Source organism: Leopardus geoffroyi, chromosome A1 (genome assembly GCF_018350155.1).
Source record: "Leopardus geoffroyi isolate Oge1 chromosome A1, O.geoffroyi_Oge1_pat1.0, whole genome shotgun sequence".
NCBI classification, from domain to species: Eukaryota; Metazoa; Chordata; class Mammalia; order Carnivora; family Felidae; genus Leopardus; species Leopardus geoffroyi.
In genome coordinates this window covers 114242615-114262618 of record NC_059326.1, presented here as the reverse complement: position 1 = coordinate 114262618, position 20004 = coordinate 114242615, and the positions used below count along the sequence as shown (strand labels likewise).

General features: G+C 37.0%; 1 protein-coding gene across 17 annotated transcripts in view; it reads left to right on the top strand.

Moving 5' to 3' along the window:
• The window catches only part of FAM13B (family with sequence similarity 13 member B), an 89363-nt gene that overhangs the window by 20438 nt on the left and 48921 nt on the right, over window positions 1-20004 (top strand). For 10 of the 17 annotated variants that reach the window (XM_045489968.1, XM_045489883.1, XM_045489867.1 and 7 more), the window contains exons 3-8: window positions 149-340; window positions 808-1020; window positions 6069-6246; window positions 6552-6693; window positions 11725-11820; window positions 14915-15075. In XM_045489968.1, coding sequence (XP_045345924.1) covers window positions 184-340; window positions 808-1020; window positions 6069-6246; window positions 6552-6693; window positions 11725-11820; window positions 14915-15075 — 947 coding nt within the window. In that variant the 5' untranslated portion in view covers window positions 149-183. The remainder of the gene's footprint in view (window positions 1-148; window positions 341-807; window positions 1021-6068; window positions 6247-6551; window positions 6694-11724; window positions 11821-14914; window positions 15076-20004) is intronic. The other 7 variants (XM_045489986.1, XM_045489992.1, XM_045489977.1 and 4 more) reach the window with 1 other exon arrangement.

Here is a 20004-nt window from a genome sequence, read left to right as displayed (position 1 = left end):
GGCTTGAAAGCTGGAACATATGTAATGATGAAAACACATTCTGGTATAAAGCATTTTTCTGTAATTATTTTAGTCATATTGTCACCTGTTGATTGTTAGTCTTTTTATTTATTTATTATTTATTTATTTTTAATCTTCCATTTGGCAGAAAAGACAGCTTTGATTTCTGGCTGCAAAAAAGATATGAGGAAGAGCTCCTCCCCTTCCTTGAGTAACTGCAACTCTGTTCTTGCTAACAAAATATTTGGAATTCCACTTGATGAGCTGCAGCAGGGAGGACATCCAGACAATGAGGTTCCGTTCATAGTCCGCCACGTTGTGGACTATATCGAGGAACATGGTATACATTTCCTTACCTTTAGGGCTAGCCTTTGTTTTAATAAACCCAACTTGCACCTTTTGACCTTAGATTGATTTCTTTCCTTCCTTCCTTCCTTCCTTCCTTCCTTCCTTCCTTCCTTCCTTCCTTCCTTCCTTCCTTTTCCAGTATGAAAAGTCCAAAATTTAGTAAGGAAAAATGTTAATTTCTTATTTAAAGTCATACACTTAGAAATGCCCAGCATAGAGCATTTTTTAGTGGGGTGGTGATAGTAACATTTTTAATGGGCCGGGGGTGGGTAAAATAGATTATCCCTTAGGACAGTGATAGTATGTTTCTAGATGTGTTATTTGAAGGTGTTCAGCCCAACCGGAGAGCCAAGAAGGGCTTTGAGAAGTATGAATATTTTAAATTGATTGGAAAATGAATATATATGGCCAAGTACTTGAAGTTGAATCTTATTTAATTTTTGCCTTGAACTAATGTAGGAGGTCTGGAGCAGCAAGGACTTTTTCAAGTCAATGGAAATGCTGAGACAGTGGAGTGGCTTCGACAGAGATACGACAGCGGAGAAGAGGTGGATTTGGTTAAGGAAGCAGATGTTCCCTCAGCTATTAGTCTTCTTAGATTTTTCCTTCAAGAACTTCCTGAACCTGTTATTCCTGGCAGTTTGCATATTCACTTGATGCAGCTTTCTCAAGGTAGTATAATTTGATTCTTACCAATCAATCATTTGCCATTAATTTCAGGATATTTTTACCTTATAGAAATCTTGACATGTAGACAGTAATTATAGTAGTTCTGAGATCAATTTCTTATGTTCCCGTTTGGGAACATACATTCTTTGTATCTATATGGTCTAGTCAAGGGAATGGCAACTTTTTAGATAACGTGTAGTACAATTTACTTTTTATGATTAGTCTTAGGAAGCTTAAGATACAGGGTGAGAAGGAGGAGGAGGAAGGGCAGGAGAAAAGAACAAGGAATAAGAGGGTTGGGAAAGAAGAAAAATATATATGAAGTGATATTGTGTGGCATAACATCCACTAATAGTGCCATTCCTTAGTGGTGATGTTAATATTGGATGTTTGTCCCTGGTTTGATAGAACTTGCTAGCAAAAACCAGAAGACAACTTTGATTCCAGGTTTGGAATATACTTAAAACTTGTTCTTGGACTTCTGCCTGGAGGAAATAAAATACCAAATTGAATATCAGGATTCCAAGCCAAATAAAAAAGCGTTGATTTGTATTTGTTGGGTTAGGTTTTTGGAGGTGACTAATAGTAGGGCTTAGCTGGAATGGAATAAGAAGGAAAAATAGACATAGAGGTAGGCAGAAAGGTAAGAAGAACCAAGCAGTGAGGAAATAATTCTGTTCCTAGAGCCAAATGGTATTCAGTGTATGTAATGGAGTGACATGTTTCTTTATATGGGAAAGTTTATAAAGGTGGTGTATAATATTACACATTTCTTGAAATTTAAAATTATGTTTTGGCTTTGTATTGTGGAATCTCTTTAATTTTTTGAATTGGGTCTTCTAGAGAAATTCATTGGTGTTAAGACATAACTGTTTAATGCCTATCGCTGTCATAGCTGGATGTTTTATAATGTGTTTGTATTCTTAAGCCATATGTAGTCAGAGAAGGAAGATTTTCTTTTGAGTGTTTTTATCCATCTTTAAAAAATTGTTTAGGGGCGCCTGGGTGGCGCAGTCGGTTAAGCGTCCGACTTCAGCCAGGTCACGATCTCGCGGTCCGTGGGTTCGAGCCCCGTGTCGGGCTCTGGGCTGATGGCTCAGAGCCTGGAGCCTGTTTCCGATTCTGTGTCTCCCTCTCTCTCTGCCCCTCCCCCGTTGATGCTCTGTCTCTCTCTGTCCCAAAAATAAATAAACGTTGAAAAAACAAAACAAAACAAAAAAAAAAAAATTGTTTAAACACCTTTGAGCCTAAATTAGTGAGTACCTCTGATTTATGTCTGAAGGTCACTACTTTAATTCTTTTATTTTAATGTGCCACCTGGATCAAAAAACAGATTTCAAAATACATTGTCCTTAATGTCCCATTTTTTCAAAGGATAACTTTATTCCCCCCACCCAAATACTACTGTTTTGTTTTGAATTTCTGAATCCATTTCTTTGATTTTTTTTTTTTGTAGGAATATTTTCAAATATTTATATTGAGTCACCTAATCGGCATTTTGCATCCATTAAATACGTAATGAAACTGATGTGTTAAAAGAGTTTTGTTTTGAGTCTTTTTTATGACTCGAGAGCCATTTTTTTGTTTTTAAAGTAACAGGGTTCTCTGTTCAGTGTATTAGTTGAATTGCAGACAATTCTTTATTTTTTAATAAGTTTATTTTGAGAGAGAGAGAGAGAGAGCATGAGTCGGGGAGGGGCAGAGAGAGAGGAAGAGAGAGAATCCCAAGCAGGCTCCACACTGCTAGCCTAGAACTTGATGTGGACCTTCAACCCATGAACTGTGAAATCATGAGCTGAGCTGAAACCAAGAGTTGGAGGCTTAACCGACTGAGCCATGCAGGCACCTCGCAGTCACATCTCTTAAAGATGGAACCTTAAGTTCCAGCTATCAGAAAATTTATAAATGAGTAACTGGAATAAGATTGAATGGTAATAAAGTCATTGACTTTCACTGAGACTGTCAGAAGCTATTTTATCACTAGGATTATCATTTTGATTGAGTCATTTAAAATGGTGACAGCATTGTGCACTATGTTATTCACAGGATTACAGTATGCATCTTACTAATTACTGCATTGACATTTGCTTGTGAATGAATTTAAAGTATACAAATTTGCTGTGGCCCGTATGTTTTTAATTGTTCTAACATGAGAAATCCATCATGCTCCATTCTCCACTTATGTAACCATTAGCATGTGTATTTATGCATACACATCCCCACATACACACCCCTTTTCTTAAGAGCTATGCAGAAAAGGTGTGGCAGTACTTAACTTGAGGTGCTGTTTCTGTTTGTTTTGTAATATAATCTGTTTAATTTTGTTTATTCTCCTTTAGTAATTTTTTGAGAAAGATGTCTAGTAGGTCACTGGATAAAGATTGCTTTCTCCACTTCTTGTAGAAGAGTACTGTGTTGGTATTTTAATTGACATTCAAAATACCTGAGAAAATTATTACTTTTTTTTTTTAATGTTTATTTATTTTTGAGAGAGAGCATGTGTGTGTGCAAGAGTGGGGGAGGGGAAGAGAGAGAGGGGGACAGAGGATCAGAAGCAGGCTCTGTGCTGACAGCGGAGAGCCCGAGGTAGGGGGATTGAATCCACTATCCATGAGATATGACCTGAGCTGCAGTCGGATGCCTAACCAACTGAGCCACCCAGGTGCCCTGAGGAGATTGTTGCTTTTAGGAACATGGAAGGAGCATTGTTGCAATTACATTTGTGTTTTTAAAAAAGTCATTTTTGTTTTCTGTGGTAGCAAGACACTGCAGTGTGGCATTTCTGGTGTGGTTAGACTTTTTGTTTAGACCAGAGTTTCAAAACCTTGGTACTGTTGATATTTTAGGCTGGATAATTCTTTATTATAAGGGACCGTCTTGTGAATTTTAGGATGTTTAACAAGATCCCTCGCCTCTACGCACTGTCATCCCTTTCCCCCAGGTCATGACTACCATTCCATTCATTGTCAAATGTTGACAGTCATTGTTTTAGACCATGATTTGTCCAGCTACTTATATGTTACGTTTTGTTAGAAAACAAGGCTTTTAGTTTTGTGAATTTGTTGTAACATTTTCAAAAAATGCTTAGGTGCTTGAAAGAATTGCTAGTTAGGATAAACTTCTTTGATACATCTATTTTTTCTGTATATAATTTAATTCCGAAGTAGGTTCAAGAGGAAAGAAATTCAAGCAGGTGTGTATTTTATAGCTGTATATATTTTGAAATGCTTCTCTGCCTTATTTGAAGACTTTAGAAGAAGCAGCCTGGGGGCACTTGGGTGGCTCAGTCGGTTAAGCATCCGACTTCCGCTCAGGTCATGATCTCACAGTTCGGTTTGTGAGTTTGAGCCCCAAGTGGGGCTCTGCACTAACAGGGAGGAGTCTGCTTGGAATTCTCTCTCCCTCTCACTTTCTCTCCCTCTGGCAGTGCCCCCTCTCTCTCAAGATATATAAATAATCATTTAAAAAAATAGAAGAAGCAGCCTGGCAGTTATAAATATTTTTGTATAGTGGAATTGTGTACAATCAAAAGTAGAGCAACATGGACAGTATTTCAAGTAAAAAACAGCATTACCACTCCATCAAAGCCAATGTTTTAGTAGTTCAGCTTTTTGCCCCATTATTGTGTATTCATTTAGTTTATCCAACTAATTTGTTTAATACCTGCTATATGCTAGGCAGTCTTCCAGATTCTGGGAGTGCATCAGTGAACAAAACTGGATAAAAACCTCTGCCATCACAGAGCTAAACTTCTAAAGGACTTAGCAGAGACAGAGGAAAAATAGATGATAAATAAACTAAATATATGCGTGTGTCAGATGATAAGTGCCACAAAGCTAGGGAGGGTGTTATGTAGAATTTGTTAGTGTTATTGTTGCAGTCAGTATATTGATAATATTAATTGTTTGCATATATTTTTTGAGTTGATAACCATGATTTTTAAAAATAACCCTTTGCTGCTTAGGTTGTTAACATTTCCACCAACTGTAGCCATGGTGGTTTAAAAAAACATTCTAGGGACTCTTTCATTCAGTTAAGAAATCAAAGTATTGTACTTGAATGGACAGTTGGTAATATTATCAATATAGAAGAATTGGTATTGGTTGTATTTTAAATTTTAAGTAAAACTCATGTGACTATAACCTTTCCTGATAAGCTTAGGCTTAAGTGTTTTTTGCAGAGTTGGCCAATATCTTGACCATAACCTTTTTACCTATAATTTTTCTGTAAATTAATTTTAAAAATCTGAAGAAAAATATGTAGTGAAACATAATTGGGTTAATTTTCACTATTGAAGCATTAAATTACTTCATTTGGAGGGTATATGTGAGAAATTCTCTCTCCTAAGTGAGACCCTCACCAATCACGGGATGCTATAGGCCTAAGTTTCTATTTATGAAAATTCACTGACATGATTAACACAGGGCCTAGCTTCTGTCACTCAAAAATTAACTTCATAAACAGAAAGCAACATCAATTTAGAGAAAAACAGTTAAGAAGTGGAATTCTTCTTTATTTAGTCCTACTGATATTGCTGAAGTTAATTGTTCTTTTCAGGATGTTAGGGGAGGAAGAAAGTTACTTACACCCTGTTCCTTCCTCTTTGCCCATTCATCCAAGTGGAAAAGTGTCACTGATTCTATTTGTTGGTTAAATCTTCTTTGTTCATTCATAGTTGGCGTTGATTAGCATTAGCCAGTGCATTTTGACTTCTTAGAGTTGGCACTGATTTGGAAACACAGGTACTGTCATGCAAAAAACAGTATGATGAGAATTGAAAAAAAATAAATTAGAGAATTTGTGCTGATGAGTAATAGATGAGGAAAACATCCTTCAGCAATTGAAGGGTTGAGTTCCTTCTCTCTAACTCTTCTCTTCCCCTTAATAAGTGAAATGCAAAGCCCTAAGGCATTTGGCTCCTGGTAGAGGAAGTGAAGAGGTTTTGAATTGTTATAGTAAAAAAGGTGATGTGGGTGGAGTAATGTGAACCTGGCAAAATATCTGAGCTTTGCTTTTACTTCATTAAAAAAACCTGTCATTATGTTTTATAGATTATAATAATGAAGATGAATTTGGAAGAAAGTTGAGGTTCCTTTTACAACAGCTTCCACCTGTTAATTACAGTTTGTTAAAGTTTCTGTGTAGATTTTTAGCCAATGTAGCATCACATCATGAAGAAATTTGGTCTGCAAACTCTCTGGCTGCTGTCTTTGGTCCAGATGTCTTCCAGTAAGTTTTCCCCCCAATTTTTGTGTAATCAAAAAATACTGAATTCGTGAAATAGAGTCATTATACTATCCCCCAAGGATCATAGGTTGCTGGGTGAACCATTATTTTTTATAGTAGATCTGATTAATCCTCCCAGCATTTCTGTGAAGAGGGTACAAATTAGGTAGGCTTTACAGATGGGAAAACTGAGGCACAGAATGATGACATAAATTGCTCAGGTTTATAAAGTGACTCATTGGTTGTCTTCTAATTTTACCTGTATTTGATTTAAGGACTCTCAGTTCAATTTGGACTTTTATTCTTAGCATTTACACAGATGTGGAAGATCTGAAAGAGCAAGAAATAGTGAGCAGGATAATGGCTGGACTTCTGGAAAATTACTATGAGTTTTTTGAGAATGAAGAGGAAGATTTCTCATCTAATGATTTGAGTTCAATTACTGAACAGGTGAGAATATTTCAGATACTTGAAGAATTTTTAAAGAATATACTCTTTAGGGCTTGGCACAAACTCAGGTGGAATTTTTAAGTACTAAACAAAGCAGTTGTCTTGGTTATTATATGTAATCATAGGTAACACATCCATGTAATATATGAATGGGATTATTTTTCTTAAGTTCTTGTTTTCAATTTGAGTAATATGGAAAAGGCATTGAAACCAGACTGTGACTATATGTTAGGTATTTTTGAGGCTTGTATGTTTTTATTCTGACTTAAGCATTGTTTATTTTGTAAGAATAGGGTGGTTTTTTGCTTTTGCAAAGAAACTTAGCATAGAGGAATGTAGACAAAAGGTGAGAAATAGAAGGTAGAGGGAGAGATTCAATACAAAGTTCACACATACTTTAAAAAATAGAAAGTTTTTCTTGATGGAAGTAGCATCAATAGAACAGTTCCATCATTGTCATTAATGGGAAGCATCAAGAGTAAAAGTTGAGGTTGCAGGTAGTTTTTTAACTCTTGTGACTCTGGAAAATTAACATCCATTTTTCCAACTACATTATATTTTGTTGTTGGTTGAGATTGTACAGGACCTAGTTATTGTCTCCTTCCTGAAATGAGAATATTGATGCAGAGTGACTAATTTATTGTAAAACCATATTAATCCAGACTTTTCATGCTTAGAATTTGTGATTTAGGTCTATGTGGAGGTTTTTATTTTGTTCGTAAGTGAAATGATTTGTCAAACTTTTGTTAGGTTAAAACCTATGAAGTTACTTATATTGTGGTCATGGGGTGGGGCTGCTACTTTTTTAATGAGTAATTCACCTGGTTAAAAAAAAATATTTAGTAGAATTTCTTGCTTTTACTCATACCCACTCCCCCCTCACGTTGGTTTTTTATGTGTTTTTCCAGAGTTTCTTTATGCAAATGTAAGCAAATATTGCCTCACAGTTTTTTGTTTTTGTTTTTTATTTGTTTTTGTTTTTTTAATGTTTACTTATTTTTGAGAGAGACAGAATGCAGTCTGGAGAAGGGCAGAGATAGAGGGAGACACAGAATCCAAAGTAGGTTCTAGGCCCTGAGCTGTCAGCACAGAGTGTGACCCAGGACTTGAACTCCCAGACTGTGAGATCATGATCTGAGCTGAAGTCCGACGCTTAATAGACTGAGCCACCCAGATGCCCCTCCTCACAGTTTTTTAAGAGGAAGGTAGCATACCACACACAGTTCTGCACCATCATTTTGTGGTTGTTGTTTTTATTTAAAGTTTTTTTTTTTAATGTTTATTTTTGAGAGGGGGGAGAGAGAGAGAGAGAGGGAGGGAGAGGGAGGGAGGGAAAGGGAGTGTGAGAGTGGGGAAGGAGAGAGAGGGAGACTCAGAATCCGAAGCAGGCTCCAGGCTCTGAGCCGTCAGCACAGAGCCCTACATGGGGCTCAAACCCATGGACCATGAGATCATGACTTAAGCCGAAGTCAGACGCTTAACTGACTGAGCCACCCGGGCTCAGCCCCCTGTTTTTTTTTAATCTGTTAACAGTTTATTTTGGAACTCTTTTCTTATTGGAATATAGAGACAATACTCTTGTGTTTTTATGTCTGCAAAGTTCCCTATTGTATGGATGCGCCATTATAATTTATTTGATGTATAGTACTGATCTCCACTTGAAAAGGTGATAGTACACCCCATTTTCTTAGAAGAGCCCTGGTTTATATCTGCTTCTCGTGTAATTATTAGTAGCTCGCCTTTTCACTCTTACATATATCCAGGTTCTGATGATTAATTATATGGTCACTATTTATTGATGCACATTGGGTGGCTTCTTTTAATTTGCTATTAGATTATGAAATAGCATCTTTTGAAAGGTAGTTTATCATACAGATTTTTATGAATTCTTACTGACCTTGGTTCTGATAATGTGAATTAGGAGTTTTCCCACATAGTCTATCTTTTTTTTTTTTTTTTTATAAAGAGTTTCTTTACTGTTGTGGACTTTTATGAACAAGATTTTTTAATATTTGGAGTTGAGATCTTCCTTATTTTTTAATGTTTTCTTCACATAAGCATTTATACCTTTGATTTTCCTTCCCTCTTTCTATCTCCCTTTTCCTTCCTTCCTCTCTCACTCTCTCCTGTTTCTTTTCAAGTATCATGTACTTTAAGGAAACAGTAGTAACAAGCCAAATTACAGTTTGTAATGTGTAAACTGGGATGAAAACTGCATATGTATACCATTGTGAAGTAAGTCAAGTGGGTAGAACTTGTAGCCAGAATAGTGATCCTTGGAATTTTTGGCATATTTTTTGAACTTCCCAACTGTTATATGCTGTTGCTAATTTAAAATTTTGGTTAGAATAAAGAACTGACACATCTCTTCAAAATTATTCTTGGCTTTAAAGAAAATGACGAGAAGAGGACAAGGAGATAGATATGCCTTAAAACTTTAACGTCTTATTTCATTATTTTTTGATTTTTTAATGTCTATTTATTTTTGAGAGAGAGAGAGTGTCGGAGGGAGGGGCAGAAAGAGAGGGAGACACAGAATCTGAAGCAGGCTCCAGGCTCTGAGCTGTTGGCACAGAGCCTGATGTGGGGCTCGAACTCATGAACCGCAAGACCATGACCTTAGCTGAAGTTGGACACTTAAATGACTGAGCCACTCAGGTGCCCCAGTTTTGTTTGTTTGTTTGTTTGTTTGTTTTTTAATTTTAGAGAGAGAGTGCAAGCAGGGGAGAGGAACAGAGAGGGGGAGAGAGAGAGAATCCCACAACCCTGGGATCATGACCTGAGCCAAAATCTAGAGTCAGACACTCAACCGACTTAGCCACCCAGGTGCACCAAATCTGTAATGTCTTTGATGCCTGTAAGAAGTCCCATTTTTGGGAATTCTGTGTGCCACTTTTCTTTTCCTTAAATTGTTTTAGTTTAGTGGTGCCTGGCTGGCTCAGTAGGTAGAGTGTATGACTGTTGATTTCAAGGTTGTAAGTTTGAGCCCTATGTTGGGTGTAGAGATTACTTAAAAAAGATAAAATCTTGATTTAATTTTAGTTTTTTTGTTTTTTAGAGTTTATTTTGAGAGAGAGTGTATGTACACATATGCATGCACATGAGAGAGTGGGGAAGAGGCAGAGAAAGAGGGAGAGAGACTCTCCCAAGTAGGCTCCATGCTGTCAGCGCAGAGCCCAATGTGGGGCTCGATTCCACGAACCGGGAGATCATGACCTGAGCTGAGATTGAGAGTTGTATGCTTAACCGACCGAGTCGCCTAGGCACCCCAAAAATGATAAAATCTTTAAAGAAATTTGGGGCACCTGGGTGGTTCAGTGGGTTAAGCATCCAAGTTCAGCTCAGGTCATGATTTCATAGTTCTTGGGTTCAAGCCCCATGTCAGGCTCTGTGCTGACAGCACAGAGCTTGGAGCCTGCCTCGGATTCTGTGTCTCTCTCTGCTCTTCGCCCGCTGGCGCTCTGTCTCTTTCTCAAAAATAAACATTAAAAAAAATTTAAAAAATTAATAATGTTTTAGTAATTTATTTAGATAAAATTAATGGCTGCTCAAAGTGAAATAATATGAATGTGTTTGTGTTACTCATCTTTTACATTTCTTGAGAAGATTTGAATTCTAAGAAACTGATGATGCCAGTTTGTCCTAATATTTATATCTAGACAGCTCTAAAGTCTTCAGGGTATATCTTGACTGTTTTATGTTGTGGTGTAATTCTCTGATATTTCTGCTGTCCTCTGTCTTCTTTATGTACACTGAAATAACCCTCATGTAATTCACTTGTATTTAAAAAAATTTTTTTAATGTGTATTAATTTTTGAGAAAGACAGAGTGTGAGCAGGGGAGGGGCAGAGGGAGAGGGAGGCACAGAATCTGAAGTAGGCTCCAGGCTTTGAGCTGTGTCATTAGAGAGTCTGATGTGGCGCTTGAACCCATGAACTGTGAGATCATGACCTGTGCTGTAGTTGGATGCTCAACCAGCTGAGCCACCTAGGCATCCAAATGCATATATTTCTTGAAGCACTAGCAGAATTGACTTAAAATATGTTGTGCTTTACATTAGATAGAATGGTGGTTAGTTAACACCAGCACATAATGGTGAATTCTGCAGGTTTGCCCGTGGATAGAAAAGAAGATGTTAGCATATTGAATAGAATATGATCAATAATGGATTAGTGCTGTGAGTCCTAAGAGAGAGTGATGTATATTTAATTATTTTTTTTCATATTACTGATTACCAGAATTTGTTTTCTTAACTATTTCTATGATATTTCTATACTATAAACAGGTTACAATAGTAGGACAGATACCTGAAAATTTATTTTCTTTAAAGCAGATTTGGTAACTTCAGTTTGACTTCTGAGGCTTAATTGGTAATGTATTGAGTGAAAGTAAAATTTCTTCCAACTTAGCACAATATGGTTGTATGTATATTTTTTAAGTTTATTTATTTTTGAGAGAAAGAGACAGAACGTGAAGGGGGGAGGGGTAGAGAGAGAGGGAGACACAGAATCTGAAGCAGGCTCTAGGCTCTGAGCTATCAGCACAGAACCCAACATGGGGCACGAACCTGTGAGCTGTGAGATCATGACCTGAACTGAAGTTGGACGCCTGACTGAGTGAGCCACCCAGGCACCCCTATTTTGGTTATATTTTTAAGTTGACCTAACTTAAATGTGCTAATTTCTTATCCCCATATTTAAAGATGTGGGCATACTTGGCCCAGCCTTGCAGTGCTTTGATTATTTTTCTTCTGATTTTGATATCTGAAAGAAGCAAAGTTAACTAGTGCTCTTTTCCTTTGGAGTTTCATCCCATTAATGCAAGTATTTGGGTGTCAGAACCTTTTCAAGGTGGTAGATATTTCTATTAATAGTATGAGAGAGATGACTGACATGATGACTAGGGAGTGTTTGAGAAATGACCCAGAGTCGGTGGACAGGTTCTTTGTATGGGATCCCTACGTGAATGCAAATTCAGTAGAGTGGTTTGAAGATGTAGGTGATAATTATGTTTCTTTATACATTTGAGAAGGCAGGTAGCAGCGTTCTCCACAAGCTGGAGTCTGGAGAGCAGGCATTTCACGAGGCCCTAGAGAAGGGAATTACAGCAGTCAAAGAAAGAAGAGATGTAAGTATGGATGAAGGGTTTCCATTAAGTGGAGTAAGTCGTTTTCCATTAAGTGGAGTTGAGGCAGCTGCGTATATAGGACAGGTTCTTAATAACTTAGGAGTAGATAGACACATTAATAAGCAGAATGTTGAGGTGACAAGGAGAGGATCAAGAACTTTTGAAGTGTGGGATGACAGGGGACATTTTTAAGTTTTTAATGCTTATTACCCAAACCAAGTTAGTCAGTTATTACTGTAGGAAGTTACATTGGGAGGCCTGGGAGATGGGAGGGGGCAAAAGAAAATCCCATTAGGTTACTGTTCATGTCATATCTTATTGGATGATTATTGTTGAAACTACTGAACAGTGTCACTTAGTTTACATAAAGCTTATTGAATTGAATATAATATATTCAATATAAATGAGTGGTAAGGTATTTGTAGTTCCCAAGAGCTATTGACTGTAGGCACAAACTTATTTTTAAAAACATATACTGTAACATATTAAAATAGCAATACCTCTGTACCAAAAATTGTGGACTGAATAAATGTTTTCAGTTTAAATAGTCATCTTAAATTTTTTTTTCCATACTCTACTGTGGTGGCCAAGCCTATATTGATCAACCACGGTAATTCCCATTTAATACTTCTGAAAATAGTATTTTCTTGCTGTTTAATATTTTTTTCTTCAGTTACCAGGTAGATATTAAGTATGCTCTTCAATTTCATTAATGTATTAAATACATACGTGGAAAATGAAGATACTTCTTCATTTGATTCAGTTTAAAAACGCATCTATCGTGAAATTTTCACCTTTGTGTATAAATCTTACCTCAGTTCATAATCAGTTACTTACTGATTTTTAGTTTTTTTCACCACTCTTCTACTTGATTGGAAATAGATGAGGGCTGGCATTTACAGGCACAACAATTTCAGCAGAATCTGCTGTATATGCTTTATTTATAAAGTCAGTAGTTCACAAATTGCAGTCATTAAGTGTTGTTAATAATGAATTTTTAGAGACCTAGCTGACCAGTGACCTTAATACACTAATGTTTGAGAGCTCCTGCTTTGGGTGGTTTGGATGGCATATACGGTCTTTCTAATAAGTGATATTACGTGTAGAAATAAGGCTCTGTGCTCTATAGAAATAACAGTTCCGGTTATAATGATAGCTATTATTTACTGCTTTTTATGTATAGACACTGTAGGAGAGTTTAGCATATAGTATTTAATCCTTCCACCTAGCCTTATGAGGGAGGTAGTATATATAGCATCTTCATTTTATTCATAGGCCTAGAGAATTTAGTAAGTTGAGAGATAGTTAAGGGCACAGTAGGGATGTGAACATATATTTTTCTGCCTTCAAAGCTGGCTTTTGAGTACTTATTGTATTATGCTTGAAAGCGGGCAGTCTGTACTGGTTGATTAGGAGTGTTGTAGAATATCACAGGCAAATTGCCTTTCTTCTGGTTAAAGTCTGCTTTCTGAGGATATTTTATCAACTATGTTTGCCTGGGAAGAACGCTACTGTTACACGTAGTGCTAAATTTATCCCAGGTATTTCCAGTGCATTTGGCTGGAATGGACAAAGGTATACTTTTACTGCTCAAGTGTTTTTAATGACTAGTATTTTTTTTTTTTTTAATTTTTAACGTTTATTTATTTTTGAGACAGAGAAAGACAGAGCATGAACAGGGGAGGGGCAGAGAGAGAGGGAGACACAGAATCTGAAATGGGCTCCAGGCTCTGAGCTGTCAGCACAGAGCCCTACGTGGGGCTTGAACTCACGGATCGTGAGATCATGACCTGAGCCGAAGTCAGACACCCAACCGACTGAGCCACCCAGGCGCCCCTTTAATGACTAGTATTAAATTATAAAAGGTGTTAAAGCAGTTTATGGCTAATGTCTTCTTTGAGATAGCTTTAAAATTTATTTCTTATATGGGAAAAAAAATACTTCTTGAAGTTTGTTTACTTATTTTGGGAGAGAGAGTGGGCGAGGGCGCACGTGAGCCGGGAAGGAGCAGAAAGAGAGGGAGAGGGAGAATCCCAAGCAGGTGTCCCTCATTTGAAAATATTTTGTTTTGGGGGAGCCTGCATGGCTCAGTTGGTTAAAGCTTCTGACTCTTGATTTCGGCTCAGGTCACGATTTCACGATTCGTGGGATCAAGCTCCACATGGGACTGTTGATCACAGTGCAGAGCCTGCTTGGGATTCCCTCCTTCTCTCTGTGTACCTCCCCTGCTCTTGCATGCATGCATACTCTCTCTCTCTCTCTCTCTCTCTCTCTCTCTCTCTTTCTCCCCCTCTCTCTCTCTCCCTCCTCCCTCTCCCTCTCCCTCCCTCCCTCCCTCTCTGTCTCTGTCTCTCTCTCAAAATAAATAAATAATTAAATAAATAAATGAACATTTAAAGAAAAGAATATTTTGTTGCTTTTCCTTCTCTAATATTATTCACGGTCTTTTATTAGCGTGATTGTTTATTTATGTAGCCAGTTTGATAATGGAAGACATTTTATAGCCCCTGCCAGAAACAGAATTATAACCTTTGAGTTGTGCTTAATGACCAAATTAGTGAGTTCCCTTTTGTAAGGTCCAGTCTCCTCTTGAAAAATTCCATCTGAATCGTTTAGAAGTTAGTTGACAGTTTCTAAAACATACTTAACACCTTAAGGCAAAATTACTCTGCCCTTTTCCAACATTTACTCTGTGTTAACATCACTTGTTAAATGTACCTGGAAATTGGAGAGGTCAGTTAGAAATCTTTGTAACTATTCAGTTTATAAAACTGATTGGTTAGGAAATGAAGCTTTCTTAATGTTAACTAACTACAGTGTGCAGGCTTTCCATGGTGTGTGGTCTTACTCATATTCCTGGTGATATGCTAACGCAATCATTACTTCGTGTTTTAAAATGTTACATTTGGTTTGAGGTTTTCTTCAAATATGGAAAAGTTGACAATTACTTACTCCTTTGGAAAAATTGGTCCTAGGAAATGAAGTAAAAAATGAGTTGTCTGTGTCTTAAATTTTCTTAGAATAGTATATCTTATATAATGTCAGTTAAAAGTTTCATTAAATTTTAATTGTCAATTTTGTCTTGTTTATGTAGGTTAATGAGCTTTCTGAGGAAGAAGAGGAAGATGAAAAGCTGGAACATATAGAAGAACTTCCAGAAGAGGGTGCAGAAAAATCAAGTGATATGGCAGAGGTGGTACAGTTAAGGATGACTGAAAATATCCTGGAACCAAATAGTGTTACAGCATCAACAAGGTATTATTTCAGTTGAAAGAACCTTAGCTTTTAAGAGTTTTATTCTAGGTGTAGATTCACTGAAGCAGTAAATCACACAAATTGTAACAATATGCAAATGATTGGTTTATGTATGGAAAAGAGCAACAAGAAAATTTTAAGCAAACCTGATAAGGAAATTTCAAGTATTAGCATTTACACTTTTCTTTCGAAATAGAACTTTTACATTTCTTCTTAAAGTTTGTTTTTGTATTAGTGTGTTAGTTGGGTTGGGTAAATTTTCAGAACCTTTGGAAGTGGTTGAATTGACTTGTATTTCCAAGTTCTAGGCTAGAAGTAGGCTGTAAAGAGAGAACTCTGTGATGCATTACTATAGTGCTTTCCAGTCTTATTTCAGGTATGAAGTGATACTGTTTACATGGCATACTATGTAAACTTGGTAGGTGTGGTAGGATACAGTCACTGTCTTAATGCATAGCTTGGGCCACTGGACACACTGTTTAGAAAGCTTTAGAGAATTCAAGAAGTCTGCAGCTTTAGGTATTGCTCAATTCTGTGCTGTTCTCTGTAAAGTTTCATGGTTTACTAACCGTTACTAACCCCCTTTTCTAATTAGGGGAACAGCAATATATTGAGATCACTAGAATTTGTTGTTGTCTTTTTTTTTTTTTTTTTGATCACTAGATATTTTTCATTAAATCTGTGTTCAATAAAATGATAGTTAAAAAGCAGAGGAAATGATTTAAAAGTGTTAGAAGGCAAAATGTCATTTAAACTACCTAATACCAAAGGGATAAACTATCCATTGTCATTTAGAAAAATTATAAAGTGATTTAAGATACATACTGTCAAATACAACTCTTAAATTTCTTTGTGAGTATAATTTCTTCAAACATGATTGCAATTATGGTATATTAACTTCTTCACTCTTTTGCCCTTGATTTAACATTGTTTGTGCTATTCTATGTTTATAAGCCCTTTTAATTTATTTGGGGTTAGGGCTCTTAACTCTAATTATATTAAGATATTTATAAACAGTATGCCAAACTATTTACCTATATCTCAATTATATATTTACTGTCCTTTTTTCTGGAAATTTTGAATTATTTTAGCTAGATTGTCTGTATTAAATTGCTACTGATCAACTTTTTAGGTTCTTAGGCCCCTTCTTCCTTCTTCTGAACTATTTGCATACATTTATTTGGCTCAACTAGTGATGAACTTTTCTTTGGCTTTTATAAGTATTTCCAGAGTGCCTAAAATATACAGCCTGATTTATATTGCCATTAGCAGTATTTTCTCCAGGACCTAAAGACAGGAGACAGATGGGAGTTCTTGGGGGCATCTGGGTGGCTCAGTCGCTTAAGTGCCGACTTCAGGTCCTGTCATGATCTTGTGGTTTGTGAGGTCAAGCTCCACATCGGGTTTTCCGCTCTCACTGTAGAGACTGCTTCAGATCCTCTGTTCCCCTCCCCACCCTTCCCCCACCCTCAAAAATAAATAAACATTAAAAAAAAAAAATAAATGGATGTTCTTTATTTTAAGTTAGAGTTATGCTTTCCAATACAGTGGCCACTAGCTACATGTGGCTATTTAAATTTTAAACTTGAACCAGTAAAAATTAAATAAAGTTAAAAAATCACTTTCACAGTTGTATTAGCCAGAGTTCAAGTGCTCGATGGCCATGGGAGTGGCCACTGTATTGGACAGTACAGATATAGAACATGTCTGTCGTTGCAGAAATTTCTTGGGGATAGCACTGATTTAATGATGTAAATTTGTTAGGTCTATTTATTTATTAGCAAAGTTAATATTCAAATACATAGCACTACTAGTTTCTTCTTTTTGATCATCTTTCCAGTTTTGTAGACAATCCTCCTTTCTTCCAGCCAGGTAATTTTCAGATAGACTGGTAGGTAGGTGGTCAGGATTCCTTAAAGGCAAGTCACAGAAGTGGACCTTGTTAAAGGAAAGAAAAAAGACAGTTTTTTAGCAGAATGACAGGTTTCAGAGTCAGAAGGAAAAGCAGAGATAACATTTGGAAGCTGTGGAGAATTTAGTGGCAGGGTTATGGAAGAGTCTCTAGCATGTGGCTATTTGAGAATTTCAGTTGTCTTTCTATCTGTCATTATACTCAAGGTCAAATTCCTCTGGAGTAGCAGGGGTGAGGGTGTGGCCTAAATTGCATCCACTGTCCAATCACCTGGCCAGGGTAGAACTGGTCATTGTAATTTATGTATCTACCAAGACCATTAGATAGGAAGAGGAACTAGTTTGCCACAGAAGAATGTGGCTATTTACCAAAAGAAAGGGATAGGGCTGTCAGACAGCAAGATAGGTGTCTACCAAAGTCATCTTTGAGATTTAGTGATGATCAAAATTTCAGTTAATATTTGTATATTAGCCTTTTTTGTAGTTTTGGATTAATGATTGCATGAAGATAAAAAATACATTCTTTGGTTATCCACCATGGATGAAAGAAAAATAGGGGAGAGATATCCCTAGAGTGCACAGCCCTAGAATATAGGAAGCATTAATAAATTTGTTTTAGGGAATTAGTGGATACTGTACTTGATGAAACTGGAGATTGAACTTTTGGTAACTTTTAACGTGCCATCTTGTTGAATTTTTCTGTGAGGTAGTTCATAAACATTTACTACAGTGTTAGGTAGCTACTCTTTTTCTCTTCAGAAGTAGCTGTGGGAAAATATGTTAGAAACCTAAGGGAAATAAACATTTAAAAAAATTATTTAATGTTTATTTAAATTAAAAAAAGTTTATTTTTGAGGGAGAGGCAGAGACGAAGACAGAGCATGAGTAAGGGAGGGACAGAGAGAGGGAGACATAGAATCTGAAGTAGGTTCCAGGCTCTGAGCTCTCAGCACGTGGGGCTTGAACTCACAAACCGTGAGATTTATGACCTGAGCTGAAGTCGGCCGCTTAACCAACTGAGCCACCTAGTCGCCCCAATGTTTATTTATTTATTTTTGAGAGGGAGACAGAGCGCAAGCAGGGGAGGGCAGAGAGAGAGGGAGGCACAGAGTCTGAAGCAGGTTTTAGGCTCTCAGCTGTCAGCACAGAGTCCCCCATGGGGTTCAAATTCACAGGCTATAAGCTCATGACCTGAGCCCAAGTGGGTTGGTTAACCAGGTGAGCCACCCAGGCAAATAAACATTTAATGATGGTTTAAAAAAGCAGTTATCAAATTTTTTGCTTTCACATGTTAAATTCTTAAAAATTATTGATGACTACAAGACCTTTGTTAATGTGGATTATACCTGTAGGCATTTACCATGTTACAAATTAAAACAGCAAATTTAAGCCACTGGAAGTGTGGCTTTGTTGGTTTGTAGTTTGGAAGATGCTTGTATTTGCAGCTGTAATACAGCTGTTTTTATGTAACACAGCTGTTATGTTTTTCTATTGATAAATTCCACCTCCTTTATTCTCAGTCAGCAGTTTTCAGTTTTTTTTACACTTTAGATTTATTTAGAACCCAGAGAACTTTTGTTTCTGGGGCTTATGGCTATTGGTATTTACATTATTGGGAATTAAAATTGAGAATTTTTTTTTTTTATTGTTTATGTATTTATTCTGAGAGAGAGACAGAACAGAGGAGGGGCAGAGAAAGATGGAGAAAGAGAATCCCAAGCAGGCTCTGCACTTTTAGTGCAGAACCCGACACAGGGCTCGATCTCATGAACCGTGAAATCATGATCTGAACTGAAATTTAGTCAGACCCTTAACTGATTAGGCCACCCAGGTGCCTCAAAACTGAAATTTATATATTTTTTAAAGTAGCAATAAACCCATTAAATGTTAATGTAATGATTTTTTTTAATTTTTAGAGCAAGAGCATGCACACGAGTAGGGGAAAAGGACAGAGGGAGAAAGAGAATTTTTTTTTTAGTGTATATTTTTAAGAGAGTCAGCATGACTGGGGGAGGGGCAGATAGGGGAGGACAGAGGATCTGAAGCAAGCTCTTTGTTGTCAGTGAACCTGATGCTGGGCTCAGATTCACGAGCCGTGAGATCGTGACCTGAGCCAGAGTCTGATGCTCAACTGACTGAGCCACCCAGGCACCCCAAGAGAGAATCTTTAGCAGGCTCCATGCTCAGAGTGGGACCCCAATGCAGGGCTTGATCCCACAACTCTGGGATCGTGACCTGAGCTGAATTCAAGAGTCGGATGCTCAACTGATTGAACCACTCAGGCACCCCGAATTCACATTCTTTAATATCACCACTGATTGTATCAAAAACATCTTTAAGTACTGGGACATTATTGAATTTATGAAGATAGGGGTTTTCAAAAATTCAAATGTTTGCTTGAAACTCAAATTTTAACAGTATTGTCACTTGTTTTTCTTAAAGTTGCAGTCTTGCTCATTTTTGAGAAAATGTCTGCCAGATATTCAGGTTGGAATAACCATAATTTGTCAGCTGACCTTTCCAATGAAAATGGCGTTCCATGATAAAAGTTCACCTGTCAACTCAAACAAGACAAACATTGAACTACGCTATGCCTCAGAAGTGTTTTATGTGTACTTCCCATTTTTGTCATACCAAGTACTAAAATGAAGTATACTCAGAGCTGAGATAAATTTAATAATTTTTCTGCTGCTTCATCAGGGATTGGTATCCTTTTTAAAAAATCACAAGTGAGGGGTGGTGAAGAATGCAATGGCCATGGTATGGTTTGGTACCACTTGCCTGGATTTGTGCTAAGACCCCAAGCATTTTTTTCTACCATTGATTTTGCTTCCTTATGCAAATGTCACCACAGTGGAAAAAGGCAAATGTTATGAAAATAGTTTTGGTCTTTTTGTTCACAGACCACCCTTTGAGAACCAGTGGTTTAAATATTTGTGTAGGAGTTATACTGATCAGTCTGTTTATGCATCCATTATTTCTGTGTATCATTTGCTATTAGTCCTATTTTGTGATGAT